General features: G+C 38.8%; 1 protein-coding gene across 3 annotated transcripts in view; it reads right to left on the bottom strand.

Annotated features, from left to right (window-relative positions):
• Positions 1-18,231, bottom strand: part of FNIP1 (folliculin interacting protein 1) — a 153,833-nt gene that overhangs the window by 7,756 nt on the left and 127,846 nt on the right. For all 3 annotated transcript variants that reach the window (XM_047873308.1, XM_047873297.1, XM_047873315.1), the window contains one exon: positions 534-731. In XM_047873308.1, the coding sequence (XP_047729264.1) occupies positions 534-731 (198 nt within the window). The remainder of the gene's footprint in view (positions 1-533; positions 732-18,231) is intronic.

Genomic DNA, 18,231 nt, shown 5'->3' on the forward strand with positions numbered 1-18,231 from the left:
AGGCATTGCATATCCATACCTTACATGACACAAGTCAGGCACTAAATTCTGGCTGCTGCAACCATACAATATACAGAAATGTTCACATCTCTTTCTGAGTTTGGGCTGCCATTACAAAATAGCACAGATTCAATGATTTAAACAACATTTCTGGATGCTGGAAGTCCAAAGATCAGGGTGCCAGCAGGGTCCAGTTCTGATGAGAACTCTCTTCCAGGCAGACAGAGCACTGCCTGTAGCTGCAACCTCACAATCTCTTTTGCTTTCCTTAGAAAGCCACTAATGCCATCATGAGGTCCCCACCCTCATCACCTAATCTAACCCTAATTACCTCCCAAAGGCCCATCTCTGAATAGAATCCTATCAGATGTTTGGGCTTCAACACATGGATTTTAGGGAAATACAAACATTCACACCATAACATCTTTCTTCCAGGCAACAGTGATGAAGCTAACAACAGTATTCAATGTAGGCACATACTAAAGTTTAGTCATCTATCACAGTGCTAAATAATTCAAGCCTTACATACTTACAAAATTTGGAGACAAGTTATGCTTATAAAGCTGAAGAGTGGAATGAAGAAGGTTGGAAACAAGACTGGAAACCAATACTTCCTTTCCCAATTTATTATCTGTCATTCGTCTCTGGCTACTGGCCACTTGAACAGTCCATTTATCCATATCTGCTATAATACAGACAGCTTCTGCTATTGGTTCATCCAACACTGGATGCTGAAAAGAAGAATTCATCTTAAGATAAGCAAATGAAGTTTTCAAATAAATGTTAATGAAAATAAGGCAAGGAAGAGATACTAAACAAAAACAGAAAGAAGAATATTAAATTCTGACACCTACTGCCAAAGAATCCTTGACCATGGTAAAAGGAATATTTAATTAACTCAGTAACAAATACCCTGAGATATCTTACAGAAATCGTTATTGGAAAAAAAAATTTTTTTTCAAATCATCATTGGTAGAAATTCATTATCAGAAATCTATCCTTTTTTTTTTAAATTTTCATTTGAATTCTAGTTAATATACAGTATAATATTAGCTTCAGGTGTAAAATACAGTGAGTGATTCAACACTTCATTAACATCACCTGGTGCTCATCACCAGTGCCCTCCTTAATTCCCATCATCTGTTTCACCCATCTCTCCACCTACCTCCATTCTGGTAAGCATCAGTTGGTTGAACTTCGTATTCTTTAAATTTTTTAAAAAATATTTATTCATTTTTGAGAGAGAGAGAGAGAGAGAGAGAGAGAGAGAATGCACGTGCACATGAGTGGGAAAGGGGAAGAAAGAGAGGGGAACACAGAACTCGAAGCAGGCTCCAGGCTCCACGCTGTCAGGACAGAGCCCAACACGGGGCTCGAACTCACAAACAGCGAGATCATAACCTGAGCTGAAGTTGGACACTTAACCACTGATCCAACCACTAAGCCACCCAGTCACCCCCTGAACTTTGTATTCTTTAATCCAGAAGTTAACTGTCACCAGTCTTTTGATCATTCAATAATTTTACTGAGTGCTAACTACTGTCAGGCAATTGAAAGAAAATATTTTTTACCTTGAAAGAGCTAAACATTTACAAAGTATGTCCAAAAGGAATTCTAATGAACAAGTTAATGGTAAGGTTCTGTGCTAACTATCCCACCTTGTCAGACATTGATTTACTTGAGCACCTCAGGGGCTATCACTTGATTACATGAAATACCTTGCTGCCTATGTTCCCTGGGTTTTCTATTTTACTACAATATACATCCACATTATGAATATAGCAAATTAAAAAGGAAACAAATCACCAAGCACTAACATGGCTCTCCAAGACACATGGTTAAGTAGGAAAAAAAAGTCAATAAACGCCCCGACACATGCACGCACATACACCCCATATACATATTATATCCCAGTTGTTTTTTAAAAATTCGTATCTATATCTAAATTAAAATGTGTAAAGAAAAGAATGAAAATACTCAAATCAAACTCTATTATGAAGATCTTTGTGAAGAAGTGTGGATGGAATATTAAGAGTATAAAGAAGGATTTCTTTTTGAGTTTGTGTATCTTCATATTGTTTGAATTTCTATCAGAAGCATTTACCTAAGTGACACTTTTATAATTAGAAAGTTTAAGGTAAAATGAAAAATATTTTTAACTAACATATACTATTAAAAGGACCACAGGCACATGGCTATGCCCTTGGCTTCTCATGGTTTATACACAAAGACCAAAAATGACAATCAAGTACATAGCACCACTATTAAAAAGAAATAATGGTCCTAAAGGAAAACAGAAAAAGAAATGATGCTCCTACAAGTGCTCAATATTTCAACATCTTTCTACATTTGAAAAGCTAAGGATTTATTTACTGCTGGCCATATGGAATAGCAGGAATAAAACTGAGATTAAAAATTGTCATTTGGGGGCGCCTGGGTGGCGCAGTCGGTTAAGCGTCCGACTTCAGCCAGGTCACGATCTCGCGGTCCGTGAGTTCGAGCCCCGCGTCAGGCTCTGGGCTGATGGCTCGGAGCCTGGAGCCTGTTTCCGATTCTGTGTCTCCCTCTCTCTCTGCCCCTCCCCCGTTCATGCTCTGTCTCTCTCTGTCCCCAAAATAAATAAACGTTGAAAAAAAATTAAAAAAAAAAATTGTCATTTGAAATACTTTAACCCAATGGCTTTTTTCCTTTCAAACTTGTACTGTTACCACATTTTATAGCAAAGAATGTAGGTTTGCTCCTTAGTAAATCCAGGTTTGGCACACGGAAAGGATATCCCTTTGCCTCTGTTAAAGAACAACCACTCTGGTTGGGCAAGATGGCGGCTTAGGAGGACGCTGGGCTCACCGCACGTCCTGCTGATCACTTAGATTCCATCTACATCTGCCTAAATAACCCAGAAAACCGCCAGAGGATTAGCAGAACGGAGTCGCCGGAGCCAAACGCAGACGAGAGGCCCACGGAAGAGGGTAGGAAGGGCGGCGAGGCGGTGCGCGCTCCACGGACTGGCGGGAGGGAGCCGGGGCGGAGGGGCGGCTCGCCGGCCAAGCACAGCCACCGAGTCTGGCTTGCAAAAGTGGAGGGGCCTGACGGACTGTGTACCCACAACAAGCGCGACTTAGCGTCTGGGAGGTCATAAGTTAACAGCTCTGCTCGGAAAGCGGGAAGGCTGGAGGACAAAGGGAGGGAGAGCTGCTGAGCCCCCTGACAACAGAGCTCAGTTTGGTGGGGAACAAAGGCGCTCGCCAGCGCCATCTCCCCCGCCCATCCCCCAGCCGAAATCCCAAAGAGAACCTGTTCCTGCCGGGGAACTTGCTCGCTCCGCGCAAACACCCAACTCTGCGCTTCGGCGGAGCCAAACCTCCGGCAGCGGATCTGACTCCCTCCCGCTGCCACAGGGCCCCTCCTGAAGTGGATCACCTAAGGAGAAGCGATCTAAGCCTGCCCCTCCTGCCCCCGAGCACCTTGCCTACCCACCCCAGCTAATACGCCAGATCCCCAGCATCACAAGCCTGGCACGGTGCAAGTAGCCCAGACGAGCCACACCATCCCACAGTGAATCCCGCCCCTAGGAGAGGGGAAGAGAAGGCACACACCAGTCTGACCGTGGCCCCAGCGGTGGGCTGGGGACAGACATCAGGTCTGACTGCGGCCCCGCCCACCAACTCCAGTTATACACTACAGCACAGGGGAAGTGCCCTGCAGGTCCGCACCACTCCAGGGACTATCCAAAATGACCAAGCGGAAGAACTCCCCTCAGAAGAATCTCCAGGAAATAACAACAGCTAATGAGCTGATCAAAAAGGATTTAAATAATATAACAGAAAGTGAATTTAGAATAATAGTCATAAAATTAATCGCTGGGCTTGAAAACAGTATACAGGACAGCAGAGAATCTCTTGCTACAGAGATCAAGGGACTAAGGAACAGTCACGAGGAGCTGAAAAACGCTTTAAACGAAATGCATAACAAAATGGAAACCACCACAGCTCGGCTTGAAGAGGCAGAGGAGAGAATAGGTGAACTAGAAGATAAAGTTATGGAAAAAGAGGAAGCTGAGAAAAAGAGAGATAAAAAAATCCAGGAGTATGAGGGGAAAATTAGAGAATTAAGTGATACACTAAAAAGAAATAATATACGCATAATTGGTATCCCAGAGGAGGAAGAGAGAGGGAAAGGTGCTGAAGGGGTACTTGAAGAAATAATAGCTGAGAACTTCCCTGAACTGGGGAAGGAAAAAGGCATTGAAATCCAAGAGGCACAGAGAACTCCCTTCAGACGTAACTTGAATCGATCTTCTGCACGACATATCATAGTGAAACTGGCAAAATACAAGGATAAAGAGAAAATTCTGAAAGCAGCAAGGGGTAAACGTGCCCTCACATATAAAGGGAGACCTATAAGACTCGTGACTGATCTCTCTTTTGAAACTTGGCAGGCCAGAAAGAATTGGCACGAGATTTTTAGGGTGCTAGACAGAAAAAATATGCAGCCAAGAATCCTTTATCCAGCAAGTCTGTCATTTAGAATAGAAGGAGAGATAAAGGTCTTCCCAAACAAACAAAAACTGAAGGAATTTGTCACCACTAAACCAGCCCTACAAGAGATCCTAAGGGGGACCCTGTGAGACAAAGTCCCAGAGACATCACTACAAGCATAAAACATACAGACATCACAATGACTCTAAACCCGTATCTTTCTATAATAACACTGAATGTAAATGGATTAAATGCGCCAACCAAAAGACATAGGGTATCAGAATGGATAAAAAAACAAGACCCATCTATTTGCTGTCTACAAGAGACTCATTTTAGACCTGAGGACACCTTTAGATTGAGAGTGAGGGGATGGAGAACTATTTATCATGCGACTGGAAGCCAAAAGAAAGCTGGAGTAGCCATACTTATATCAGACAAACTAGACTTTAAATTAAAGGCTGTAACAAGAGATGAAGAAGGACATTATATAATAGTTACAGGGTCTATCCATCAGGAAGAGCTAACAATTATAAATGTCTATGCACCGAATACCGGAGCCCCCAAATATATAAAACAATTACTCATAAACATAAGCAACCTTATTGATAAGAATGTGGTAATTGCAGGGGACTTTAATACACCACTTACAGAAATGGATAGATCATCTAGACACACGGTCAATAAAGAAACAAGGGCCCTGAATGAGACATTGGATCAGATGGACTTGACAGATATATTTAGAACTCTGCATCCCAAAGCAACAGAATATACTTTCTTCTCGAGTGCACATGGAACATTCTCCAAGATAGATCATATACTGGGTCACAAAACAGCCCTTCATAAGTTTACAAGAATTGAAATTATACCATGCTTACTTTCAGACCACAATGCTATGAAGCTTGAAATCAACCACAGAAAAAAGTCTGGAAAACCTCCAAAAGCATGGAGGTTAAAGAACACCCTACTAACGAATGAGTGGGTCAACCAGGCAATTAGAGAAGAAATTAAAAAATATATGGAAACAAATGAAAATGAAAATACAACAATCCAAACGCTTTGGGACGCAGCAAAGGCAGTCCTGAGAGGAAAATACATTGCAATCCAGGCCTATCTCAAGAAACAAGAAAAATCCCAAATACAAAATCTAACAGCACACCTAAAGGAACTAGAAGCAGAACAGCAAAGGCAGCCTAAGCCCAGCAGAAGAAGAGAAATAATAAAGATCAGGGCAGAAATAAACAATATAGAAACTAAAAAAACTGTAGAGCAGATCAACGAAACCAAGAGTTGGTTTTTTGAAAAAATAAACAAAATTGACAAACCTCTAGCCAGGCTTCTCAAAAAGAAAAGGGAGATGACCCAAATAGATAAAATCATGAATGAAAATGGAATTATTACAACCAATCCCTCAGAGATACAAACAATTATCAGGGAATACTATGAAAAATTATATGCCAACAAACTGGACAACCTGGAAGAAATGGACAAATTCCTGAACAACCACACTCTTCCAAAACTCAATCAGGAGGAAATAGAAAGCTTGAACAGACCCATAACCAGCGAAGAAATCGAATCGGTTATCAAAAATCTCCCAACAAATAAGAGTCCAGGACCAGATGGCTTCCCAGGGGAGTTCTACCAGACGTTTAAAGCAGAGATAATACCTATCCTTCTCAAGCTATTCCAAGAAATAGAAAGGGAAGGAAAACTTCCAGACTCATTCTATGAAGCCAGTATTACTTTGATTCCTAAACCAGACAGAGACCCAGTAAAAAAAGAGAACTACAGGCCAATATCCCTGATGAATATGGATGCAAAAATTCTCAATAAGGTACTAGCAAATCGAATTCAACGGCATATAAAAAGAATTATTCACCATGATCAAGTGGGATTCATTCCTGGGATGCAGGGCTGGTTCAACATTCGCAAATCAATCAACGTGATACATCACATTAACAAAAAAAAAGAGAAGACCCATATGATCCTGTCAATCGATGCAGAAAAGGCCTTCGACAAAATCCAGCACCCTTTCTTAATAAAAACCCTTGAGAAAGTCGGGATAGAAGGAACATACTTAAAGATCATAAAAGCCATTTATGAAAAGCCCACAGCTAACATCATCCTCAACGGGGAAAAACTGAGAGCTTTTTCCCTGAGATCAGGAACACGACAAGGATGCCCACTCTCACCGCTGCTGTTTAACATAGTGCTGGAAGTTCTAGCATCAGCAATCAGACAACAAAAGGAAATCAAAGGCATCAAAATTGGCAAAGATGAAGTCAAGCTTTCGCTTTTTGCAGATGACATGATATTATACATGGAAAATCCGATAGACTCCACCAAAAGTCTGCTAGAACTGATACAGGAATTCAGCAAAGTTGCAGGATACAAAATCAATGTACAGAAATCAGTTGCATTCTTATACACTAACAATGAAGCAACAGAAAGACAAATAAAGAAACTGATCCCATTCACAATTGCACCAAGAAGCATAAAATACCTAGGAATAAATCTAACCAAAGATGTAAAGGATCTGTATGCTGAAAATTATAGAAAGCTTATGAAGGAAATTGAAGAAGATTTAAAGAAATGGAAAGACATTCCCTGCTCATGGATTGGAAAAATAAATATTGTCAAAATGTCAATACTACCCAAAGCTATCTACACATTCAATGCAATCCCAATCAAAATTGCACCAGCATTCTTCTCGAAACTAGAACAAGCAATCCTAAAATTCATATGGAACCACAAAAGGCCCCGAATAGCCAAAGGAATTTTGAAGAAGAAGACCAAAGCAGGAGGCATCACAATCCCAGACTTTAGCCTCTACTACAAAGCTGTCATCATCAAGACAGCATGGTATTGGCACCAAAACAGACACATAGACCAATGGAATAGAATAGAAACCCCAGAACTAGACCCACAAACGTATGGCCAACTCATCTTTGACAAAGCAGGAAAGAACATCCAATGGAAAAAAGACAGCCTCTTTAACAAATGGTGCTGGGAGAACTGGACAGCAACATGCAGAAGGTTGAAAATAGACCACTTTCTCACACCATTCACAAAAATAAACTCAAAATGGATAAAGGACCTAAATGTGAGACAGGAAACCATCAAAACCTTAGAGGAGAAAGCAGGAAAAGACCTCTCTGACCTCAGCCGTAGCAATCTCTTACTCGACACATCCCCAAAGGCAAGGGAATTAAAAGCAAAAGTGAATTACTGGGACCTTATGAAGATAAAAAGCTTCTGCACAGCCAAGGAAACAACCAACAAAACTAAAAGGCAACCAACGGAATGGGAAAAGATATTCGCAAATGACATATCGGACAAAGGGCTAGTATCCAAAATCTATAAAGAGCTCACCAAACTCCACACCCGAAAAACAAATAACCCAGTGAAGAAATGGGCAGAAAACATGAATAGACACTTCTCTAAAGAAGACATCCGGATGGCCAACAGGCACATGAAAAGATGTTCAGCGTCGCTCCTTGTCAGGGAAATACAAATCAAAACCACACTCAGGTATCACCTCACGCCAGTCAGAGTGGCCAAAATGAACAAATCCGGAGACTATAGATGCTGGAGAGGATGTGGAGAAACGGGAACCCTCTTGCACTGTTGGTGGGAATGCAAATTGGTGCAGCCGCTCTGGAAAGCAGTGTGGAGGTTCCTCAGAAAATTAAAAATAGACCTACCCTATGACCCAGCAATAGCACTGCTAGGAATTTATCCAAGGGATACAGGAGCACTGATGCATAGGGCCACTTGTACCCCAATGTTCATAGCAGCACTCTCAACAATAGCCAAATTATGGAAAGAGCCTAAATTTCCATCAACTGATGAATGGATAAAGAAATTGTGGTTTATATACACAATGGAATATTACGTGGCAATGAGAAAAAATGAAATATGGCCTTTCGTAGCAACGTGGATGGAACTGGAGAGTGTGATGCTAAGTGAAATAAGCCATACAGAGAAAGACAGATACCATATGGTTTCACTCTTATGTGGATCCTGAGAAACTTCACAGGAACCCATGGGGGAGGGGAAGGAAAAAAAAAAAAAGAGGTTAGAATGGGAGAGAGCCAAAGCATAAGAGACTTAAAAACTGAGAACAAACTGAGGGTTGATGGGGGGTGGGAGGGAGGAGAGGGTGGGTGATGGGTATTGAGGAGGGCACCTTTTGGGATGAGCACTGGGTGTTGTATGGAAACCAATTTGTCAATAAATTTCATAAAAAAAAAAAAATAAATAAATAAATGCAGCAAAAAAAAAAAAAAAAAAAAAGAACAACCACTCTGAATAAAGCCTTTGGCTTGACACTAAGTAAAAAAAGACAATGGAGCTCACAGTCCTGTGTGAGAGATAAAAATAAATACGACTGGCTGTAAAAAGACCTACGTGTAACAGACAAAACAGGCATCAAGTTGGGGGTAGCAGGAGGGCAATAATGGGTTCTGTGTGATTAGGAGTTTTACAATAGAAGGAACATAACTTTTAAGTATGGATTGGACTGCTGGTAAACAATCAGAGGGGAATATGGATAATTCTGTAAAAGACAATATCATGAGAAGATTCAAAAGAAAGAAGTAGATACATGTGACTAAATTAGTGAAAAATGATACTGAGAAGTGGGGAAGAAGAAAATAGCAAAGAAAAAGCCTGGAAAGTTACACTGTGCAAACTTTCCATGAAGCTCTTAAGTTTGTATTTGTTTTTATGAAATAATACTCAAATATTTCTTATTCAACTTTTACCAAGAATATAACATTTTTCAATTAACCAACTTAATTACTGAAATAAAATTCTAGAAATGGCACATACATCTAAAGATGTAAGCTATACCATACATTTTTAAGAAACAAGATAACAGAGGCGCCTGGGTGGCTCAGTTGGTTAAGTGTCCAACTCTTCATTTTGGCTCAGGTTGTGATCTCATGGTTTCTGAGATCCAGCCCTGCATCGGGCTTTGCACTGACAACAGGGAGCCTGCTTGGGATTCTCTCTTTCTCTTTCTGCCTCTCTCCCACTCACTCTCTCTCTCAAAATAAACTTAAAAAAAAGATATAAACGTATATTTTAATGTAAGTATCTCTATGGTTATAAAAGAAAAATAAGGCAGGAGGTATGATCAAAAAACCAAAGTGGAGGGGCGCCTGGGTGGCTCAGTCAGTTAAGCGTCTGACTTTGGCTCAGGTCATGATCTCATGGTCTGTGAGTTCGAGCCCTGCATTGGGCTCTGTGCTGATAGCTCAGAACCTGGACCCTGTTTCAGATTCTGTCTCCTTCTCTCTGCCCCTCCCCTGTTCATGCTCTGTCTCTCTCTGTCTCAAAAATAAATAAACATTAAAAAAAATTAAAAAAAAACAACTGAAATAACAAACTGTTAAAGGCAGATACTACTTTCAAGAGCAGTGGGCATCTTTAGGAGATGAAAATTATGAAGGGGATACATCCATTATTGTCACAAGGAAATGCCTAAACAGATAATGGGGAAACTACTATAAAATATACCTTGTTTAAAAGGTTATAAACCTTAGAAATTAACCTTACCGCTCTTCAATCAAAAGGCATGTGGCTAAGATTTTTCATTTTTGTTTGTTTTTCCCTCAAATTTTTATTCAGATTCCAGTTAGTTAACATACAGTGTAATATTAGTTTCAGGTATAAAATTTAATGACTCATCATTTCCATGCAACACCCAGTGCTCATCGCAACAAGTGCCCTCCTTAATCCCCATCACCTATTTCATCCATCCTCCCCTCCCACCTCCACTCTAGTTTGCTCTCCATAGTTAAGAGTCTGTTTCTTGGTTTGCCTCTCCATATATTTGTTGTTTTTAAATGTATCTAACCCAAATCTATAAAAGCTATTTTTTTGGTAAGGAAAAGGAAAATGGTCCCAGGTTGGTAGTCTCCCAAGTGAGAAGGGTCTAAATTCCAAGCTTATGATCAGAAATAATTCAAATCAAACTTGCTTTAGAAGTTGTTAAAAAAAACACAAAGTTGAAGGCAGTGACAGTCATTCATTTTGACTGCTTGTTTTCATTTAATGCACTGTCATATGCAATGTTCTAATCTGATAAAATTTCAATTTAAACAATCCTAGTCTTTCTCTTCATCATCAACTTCTAGAAAAGAGAGACTATATAGCAAATGGGAGAATATTCTCAGGGCAGACCTTGTAGTGGCCTCTTCCACAACCTTAATTAAGCTTGTATCCTGCTTCAGATACTTCCTAGTCATAAAATGGAAAGTAGTTTATGTGAGAAACAGTAAATATAAAGACTTCTTTTTCTTTAATTTGTTTTTGAGAGGAAGAGAAAGCATAAGTGGAGGAGGGGCAGAGAGAAAGGGAGAATCCCAAGAAGGCTCCGCACTGTCAGCACAGAATCCAATACGGGGCTTAAACCCACAAACCATGAGACCATGATCTGAGTCAAAGTTGGATGCTTAACCAACTGAGCCACCCAGGCGCCCCATGAAGCCTTATTTTTCTTAAACCTTCTTTTCTGAGTTTCGTGACTTCTACAGCACACATTCATCCTCAATCTTACCAGCCTTTTTTTCTCTCCCAGCCATTTCCAGAATGTCAATACATAAACCCCCAAATCTCTTCTTTAGCAGATACTCCTACATCTCCACCCCTTTACAAAACCTCATTATTCAGTCGCCTACTAGCTATTCAAACATGGCCTTGTAAATTGCACTTTTAAACTAAAAATGTACCAACTCAACTTCAGTGTACTGTCCTCAAAACTAGCCAGTTTCTTCAATTACTTTTCAAAATAAAAATGAGACCCACAATGCTGCGGAGCAAACAGGTCTTAGAGACACTGCAAATTGCTGTTTAAACTGGCATTGCCTTTTGGGGTGCCTGGGTGGCTCAGTCGGTTAACCATCGACTTCGGCTCAGGTCATGATCTCGCGGTCCGTGAGTTTGAGCCCCATGTCAGGCTCTGTGCTGACAGCTCAGAGCCTGGAGCTTGCTTCGGATTCTGTGTCTCCCTCTCTCTCTGCCCCTCCCATGCTCATGATCTGTCTCTGTCTCTAAATAATAAATAGATGTTAAGAAAATAAACAAACAAACAAACAAACTAGCATTGCCTTTTGGAGAAGAAACTAACCAACATACATCAAGAACACGAAAATAATCCTAATCTTAAAAGCTGGCCAATAACCCTATTTCTGAGAATCTAGCCTAAAAGAAATAATCCTAAAGTCTTTTAAAACACAGAGACAGTATTAATGTTATTTATAACAGTAAAAGGAATAAAACCTTTTAAAAGTTGAGCAATAGAGAATAGAGAACCCAGAAATAAACTCATGCATAATGTTCAATTAATTTATGATAAAGGAGACAAGACTACACAATGCAGACAGGATACTCTTCAAGAAATGGTGCTGAGGAAACTAGACAGCCACATGCAAAGGAATGAAACCAGATCCCTATCATACACCATACACAAGATTCAAACCAGATTATAGCCTTGAACGAAGAACCCAAAAGCATAAAAATCCTAGAAGAACATGAGGAGTAAGCTCTTTGACACTGGTGTTGGCAATGATTTTTTGGACTTGACACCAAAAAGCCAAGGCAATAAAAGCAAACTAAACTAAAAGGTTGCTGCACAGCAAATGAAACCAGAAGCAAAATGAAAAAGCAGCCTATGTATGGAATGGGAGAAGATATCTGCAAACTATGTTATCAGATAAGAAGTTAAAATCTAAAATATATAAAGAATCATATAACTCAATAGCAAAGGAAAAAAAAATCCCTAACAATCTCATTAAAACATGGGCAGAGAAACTGAAATGACATTTTTCCAAAGAAGACATACAAATGACCAACAGATACATAAGAAGGTGCTCAACATCTCTAATTGTTAAGGAAACACAAATCTAAACCACAATGAGATATCACCTCAAACCTGTCAAACAAGTGTTGGCAAGGGTGTGAAGAAAAGAGAACACTTGTGAATTGTTGGCAGGAATGTATATTGGTACAGTCACTATGGCAAACAGCATGGAGGCTCCTCAAAAAGTCAAAAACAGGACTACCATATCATCCAGCAATACCACTTCTGGGTATGCATATATTCAAAAGACATAAGCAGGCTATCAAAGAAATATCTGCACTCCCATGTTCACTGCACCATTATTCACAATAGCCAAGACAGGGAAACAACCTAGTTTCCATCAACAGATGAATGGATAAAGAAGATGTGGGGGGCACCTGGGTGGCTCAATGGGCTTAGCGTACACCTTTTGATTTTGGCTCACGGTTTTGTGGATTCAAGCCCCATGTTAGCCTCCACGTTGACAGCAGAGAGCCTACTTGGGATTCTCCCTCTCCGTCTCCCTCTGCCCCTCCTGCTTGGGATTCTCCTTTTCTTTCTGCCCCTCCTCTGCTCATGCTCTCTCTCAAAATAAATAAACTTTAAAAAAAATTTTTTTTAAATATGTGATACATACACACACACACACACACACACACACACACACACACACACACACAGAATACTATTCAGCCATTTGCAACAATATGAATGGACCTTGAGGGCATCATGCTAAGTGAACTAAGTCAGTTGGATGTTAACTAAACATATTATTGCGGTAGTCATTTTGCAATATATACATATATCCAATCATTATGTTGTACCCCTTAAACTAATACGTTGTGAATCATATTTTGAAATAAAAGTGGAAAAAAGAAAGTTGAGCAATAGGAGAATGGTTAGAAAAACTAACCATATAGCAAAACAATGGAATAACCAACAAACATTAAAAACAGTATTTACAAAGTATGTTAATAATATGGGGAAATTCTCTTATATCATCTGTTAACTAACAAAACAGAATTCAAAACATTAAATACAGGGGCGCCTGGGTGGCTCAGTCAGTTAAGTGTCCGACTTCAGATCAGGTCATGATCTGACAGTTCGTGAGTTCTAGCCCCACGTCAGGATCTGTGCTCACAGTCTCAGAGTGTGAAGTCTATTCAGATTCTGGATTCTGTATTTCCCTCTCTCTCTGCCCCTCCCCCACTTGCACTCTGTCTACATCTTTCTCAAAAATAAACAAACATTAAAAAGAAATTAAATATAATACCATATACATACATACTGTGTATATATATATATATATATATACACAAGGTACATATGCATTTTATATACATGTATAATATATATAAATATGTATTTATACATAAAAATGTAAATTTTAGTGATTTACAATATTGCAGAAAAATTATGGCAAATCTAGATAAAAAATAAAGTTTGTGGGGGGGAATGATCAAAACCATATATACATATATATACTATATATAAAAAATATGTATATGTATATATAAAAGTCCCCAATTAGGTACATGTATAAAATGTATATATACACACACACATACCAATACACACATAGAATAAAAACAATGACAAGAAGCTGTAAGACACAAAGAACCTAATATATACAACACACCACACAGTATAACTCTGGTATATAAACATTAGTATTGCTTTCATTATAGCCAAGGAAATCTAGGTTCCATAAGATTAAATATCTTGTCTTAGGATTCACAGATAGGAAGTGGCAAAGTTTGGGTTTTATCAGATGCCACATACTACATAATGACTGGAAGAGGTTTTTATATTAAGAATGTCTGCCACTTCATGGTAGAGCTGGGAAAACTTGTTTTCAGCTTCCTACATATTTCAGTATTTTATATATAGTAAATATACATTGATTTGATAATGAGAAAAATGCCTCTTTTCTTAGAAAGTGAGGAGAAAAAGAAAAGCCACTCCACGATATAGTTCAGAAGAATAAGACTGTATTGTTTTTTAAGTACTATCCTCATGATTTATGTATTAAAAACTCCTACATGGTTTTCCATATAGGTGCATGAGAAACCATTCTCATGTTAAATGTAATGTTGATAAATTATAAGCACACAGTAATTAAAACCATCAAATATAAACCTTAAACATGAACACAGAAAAATGAATGACAGAAGATTCAATCTCTTAATTCTGAGATTAAGTTTAGTATTTTAGTTTTCACTTCCTCATTAAATTTTCTGTAATCTGGGGCACCTGGATGGCTCAGTTCGTTAAGCATCCAACTCTTGATTTCAGCTCTCAGGTCACAGTCTCTGGGTTTGTGGGAGTGAGCCCCATGTCAGGCTCTGCAATGACAGCTCAGGGACTCTCTCTCTCTCTGCCCCTCCCCCTCTTGCACATGCTCTCTCTCTCTCTCTCAAAATAAATAAACTTAAAAAACTTTAACTGTAATCTGCTTTGATAATAAAATATCTTCTATAGCTAAATGAAAATATAAGAAGAAAAGACTATAAACTATAACTAAATGAAAATATAAGGAGAGGGCAGAAGACAGAAAGCTTACTTTTTACACCACAGTGGAATGACTCCCAAGAGCAACAGAAGTACGACCGCTAATAATAAAAGTCTTGCAAGCTTTGTTTTTGTAATGCCAATTTGCTGTTTTATTTGCATTAACTTCGTACATCTGTTTTAGAGATGGTATGTTTCAGGGATGGTGTTTTGTCTGTGTGTGTGTGTGTGTGTGTGTGTGTGTGTGTGTGTGTGTGTGTATTCTTTTTTAAAGTTTATTCATTTTGAGAAAGAGAGAGAGCACACATGTGCAGAGTGAAGGGCACAGAGAGAGAGAGAGGGAGAGAGAGAATCCTAAACAGGCTCTGCACTGTCAGCACAGAACCTGACACAGGGCTTGAACTCATAAACCATGAGACCATGACCTGAACAGAAATCAAGAGTTGGAGGCTTAACTAACTGAGCCACCCAGGTGACCCAGTGTTTTGTATATATTAAGCACAGAAGCTTAAAAGCATTACTAAAGGCAGATCAGGACTGACTTCTAGCTCTGCCATTCCCTATCTAATGTAACTCTCTGTGCTATGTCTGAAATATACGAATGATAAAAATAAGTATCATAAAATTATTACCATAAAATTAGGTGAGGTATTACATTTAAGTCCCTCTCACATATTAAGGCTACAATAAAAACTGCTTATTACTATTAATATTCCTTCTCTTCCTAAGGTAAAACCCTTAAAACGGAAATGTTTTGTTTTCAATAGGAGACAGTCACCCCTTCCAAAGTGAGGCTTCCAGAGACAGCATCAAAGTACACAGTGTGTGCTAATGGGTACAGATGAAGGGAAAAAAGAGACTGAATAACTAAGATAAGACATAAAGACAAGAGGACACAGTGCATTAGAAGGATCCACATTGGATTTCCTAACCAAGTATTTCAACAAATGTTTACTACATACTACATCAGCAGCAGGAGGACAGAAGTGAAACAAAAAAACCCAAAAACCAGAAATGGAGGCTGTACTCTGAAGGACAAACACCACTAACTGATATAAATTGTTTCCTGTAAAGCATTAAATTACTTTTTATTATCTTTCTCAGGCATGTATTTTTTTATGTATTATACTACACTTATTCATATACTTCCCTAACTTGAGAGTGAGTAAATAACTTGAGATCAGAAGCTATTTCTTTTTCATCTATATATCCCATGGACTATTCGCACCATGTTCAGAACATAGTATGTCAATAAACATTTATCTGATTGGTGTTAAAGGTTTGAGCAAGATGGCTTTTAAATATAAAGAACATGAGTTTTGGGGTGCCTGGGTGACTCAGTTCGTTGGGTGTCTGACTCTTGATTTCAGTTCAGGTCATGATCTCACAATTTGTGGGAGCAAGCCCCATGTCGGGCTCTGAGCTAACAGTGCAGAGCCTGCTTGGGATTCTCTCTCTCCTCTGTCCCTCCCTCGCTTACACACACACACACACTCTCTCTCTCTCTCTCTCTCTTTCTCTCAAAATAAATTCATTAAAAAAAACAAGTCTTGATAAGTTTTCTTTCAAACTTTGTTTTTATCTAGATTTTTCATAATTTCCCTACTATATAATAAAACACCAAAGTTTACAACTTTAGATAATTTACTACCAACACAACAGGTTTAAACCTTTCTGGCTAATAATTAAAGGACTGCTTGCTCACTGAGCCATATTTTCTCACTCATGATTTCCCCGTTGACTTTCTCTATTCCTTGTTGCTGTTGTTCTCACAGGGGAAAGGGGGAAGGTTTTGTTAAAAAAATTTATTAGTGGGGCACCTGGGTGGCGCAGTCGGTTAAGCGTCCGACTTCAGCCAGGTCACGATCTCGCGGTCCGTGAGTTCGAGCCCCGCGTCAGGCTCTGGGCTGATGGCTCAGAGCCTGGAGCCTGTTTCCGATTCTGTGTCTCCCTCTCTCTCTGCCCCTCCCCCGTTCATGCTCTGTCTCTCTCTGTCCCAAAAGTAAATAAACATTGAAAAAAAAAATTTATTAGAGTGATACATGGGATTAAAGAAAGAAACAGAAAATTCAACAAAGGTGGAGATTTCAATACTCCATGCTCACTAAACAATGGAACAACTAGACAAAATCAGCAAGGACGTAGAAACCTAAAGAAGCCATCAACCAACTTGACTGGACATCTATAGTACACTGTGCCCAACAACAGCTGACTGTTTTTTTCAACTACACATGGAACAGGATACACCACATGCGGGGCCATAAAACAAGACTCAATAAATTTAAAAGGACTAAAATCATACAACGTTTGTTCTCTGACCACAATGGAACTAATTTAGGAATCAAGAAAAGGAAATTTAAGAATTCTACAAATATATGGGGATTAAAAACATACTTCTACATAACCCCTGGGTCAAAGAAATGGGAAGACAAATTTGAAAATATTTTGAAGTGAATGAAAACAAAAACAACATGTCAAAATCTATGAACTTTGGGTAAAGTAGTGTTCAGAGGACAATTTAGAGCTAAATGCATACATTTGAAAAGAAAGAATGCTTCAAATTAATAACCTAAGCTTCCACCTTAACAAAAAAGAGCAAACTAAATTCACAGCAAGCAGAGGGAAGCAATAATAAAGATTAGGATAGGAAACAATGAAACAAAAGACAGAAAAAGAGAGAAAACTCAGTGAAAACAAAAGTTGAACAAAATTAACACACAAGGATAAGGAATCAGCAAATTTTTCTATAAAGAACAAGACAAAATATTTAAGGACTATAAGGTCTCTGTTTCAATGACTCAACTCTGCTGGTGAAGCAAGAAAACAGTCACAGAATATATAAATGGGTGTGGTCATGTTCCAATGTAACAAGCCTATTGTCCCATGGGCCACAGCCTATTCATCTTTGATACATAAGGGCCCAAAATAACTATTAGGAAGTCAAGCCATGAATGAACTCTTCTTTGGAATATTCCACTTTTAGGAGGGGGAAAAAAAAAGGAAAAACACAGATTGTAAGAATCAGGAATGAAAGAAGGGGGATATGAACCATCTTATCCCAACTAATAAATCAGATCACTTAAATGTAAATAATTCCTAGAAAGACAAAAATTATCAAAATTGACTCAGGAAGAAATAGAAAATTGGAATAGATCTGGAACAAGAAGTTGAATCAGTAATTTAAAAATTCTTATTTTACAAAGTCCAGGTCCAAATTACTTCACAGGTGAATTCTATCAAACATTTGGAGAAAAAAATAATACCAATTCTCCAGAAACTCTTGCAGGAAACAGAGAAAGGAATATGTCCCACCTCATTCCATAAGGCAAGTATTATTCTGATATTAAAGCTACGCAAATATATCACAACAAAACTACAGACTAATATCCCTCGTGAATA

The sequence above is a fragment of the Prionailurus viverrinus genome, chromosome A1, assembly GCF_022837055.1.
Source record: "Prionailurus viverrinus isolate Anna chromosome A1, UM_Priviv_1.0, whole genome shotgun sequence".
Classification (NCBI taxonomy): domain Eukaryota; kingdom Metazoa; phylum Chordata; class Mammalia; order Carnivora; family Felidae; genus Prionailurus; species Prionailurus viverrinus.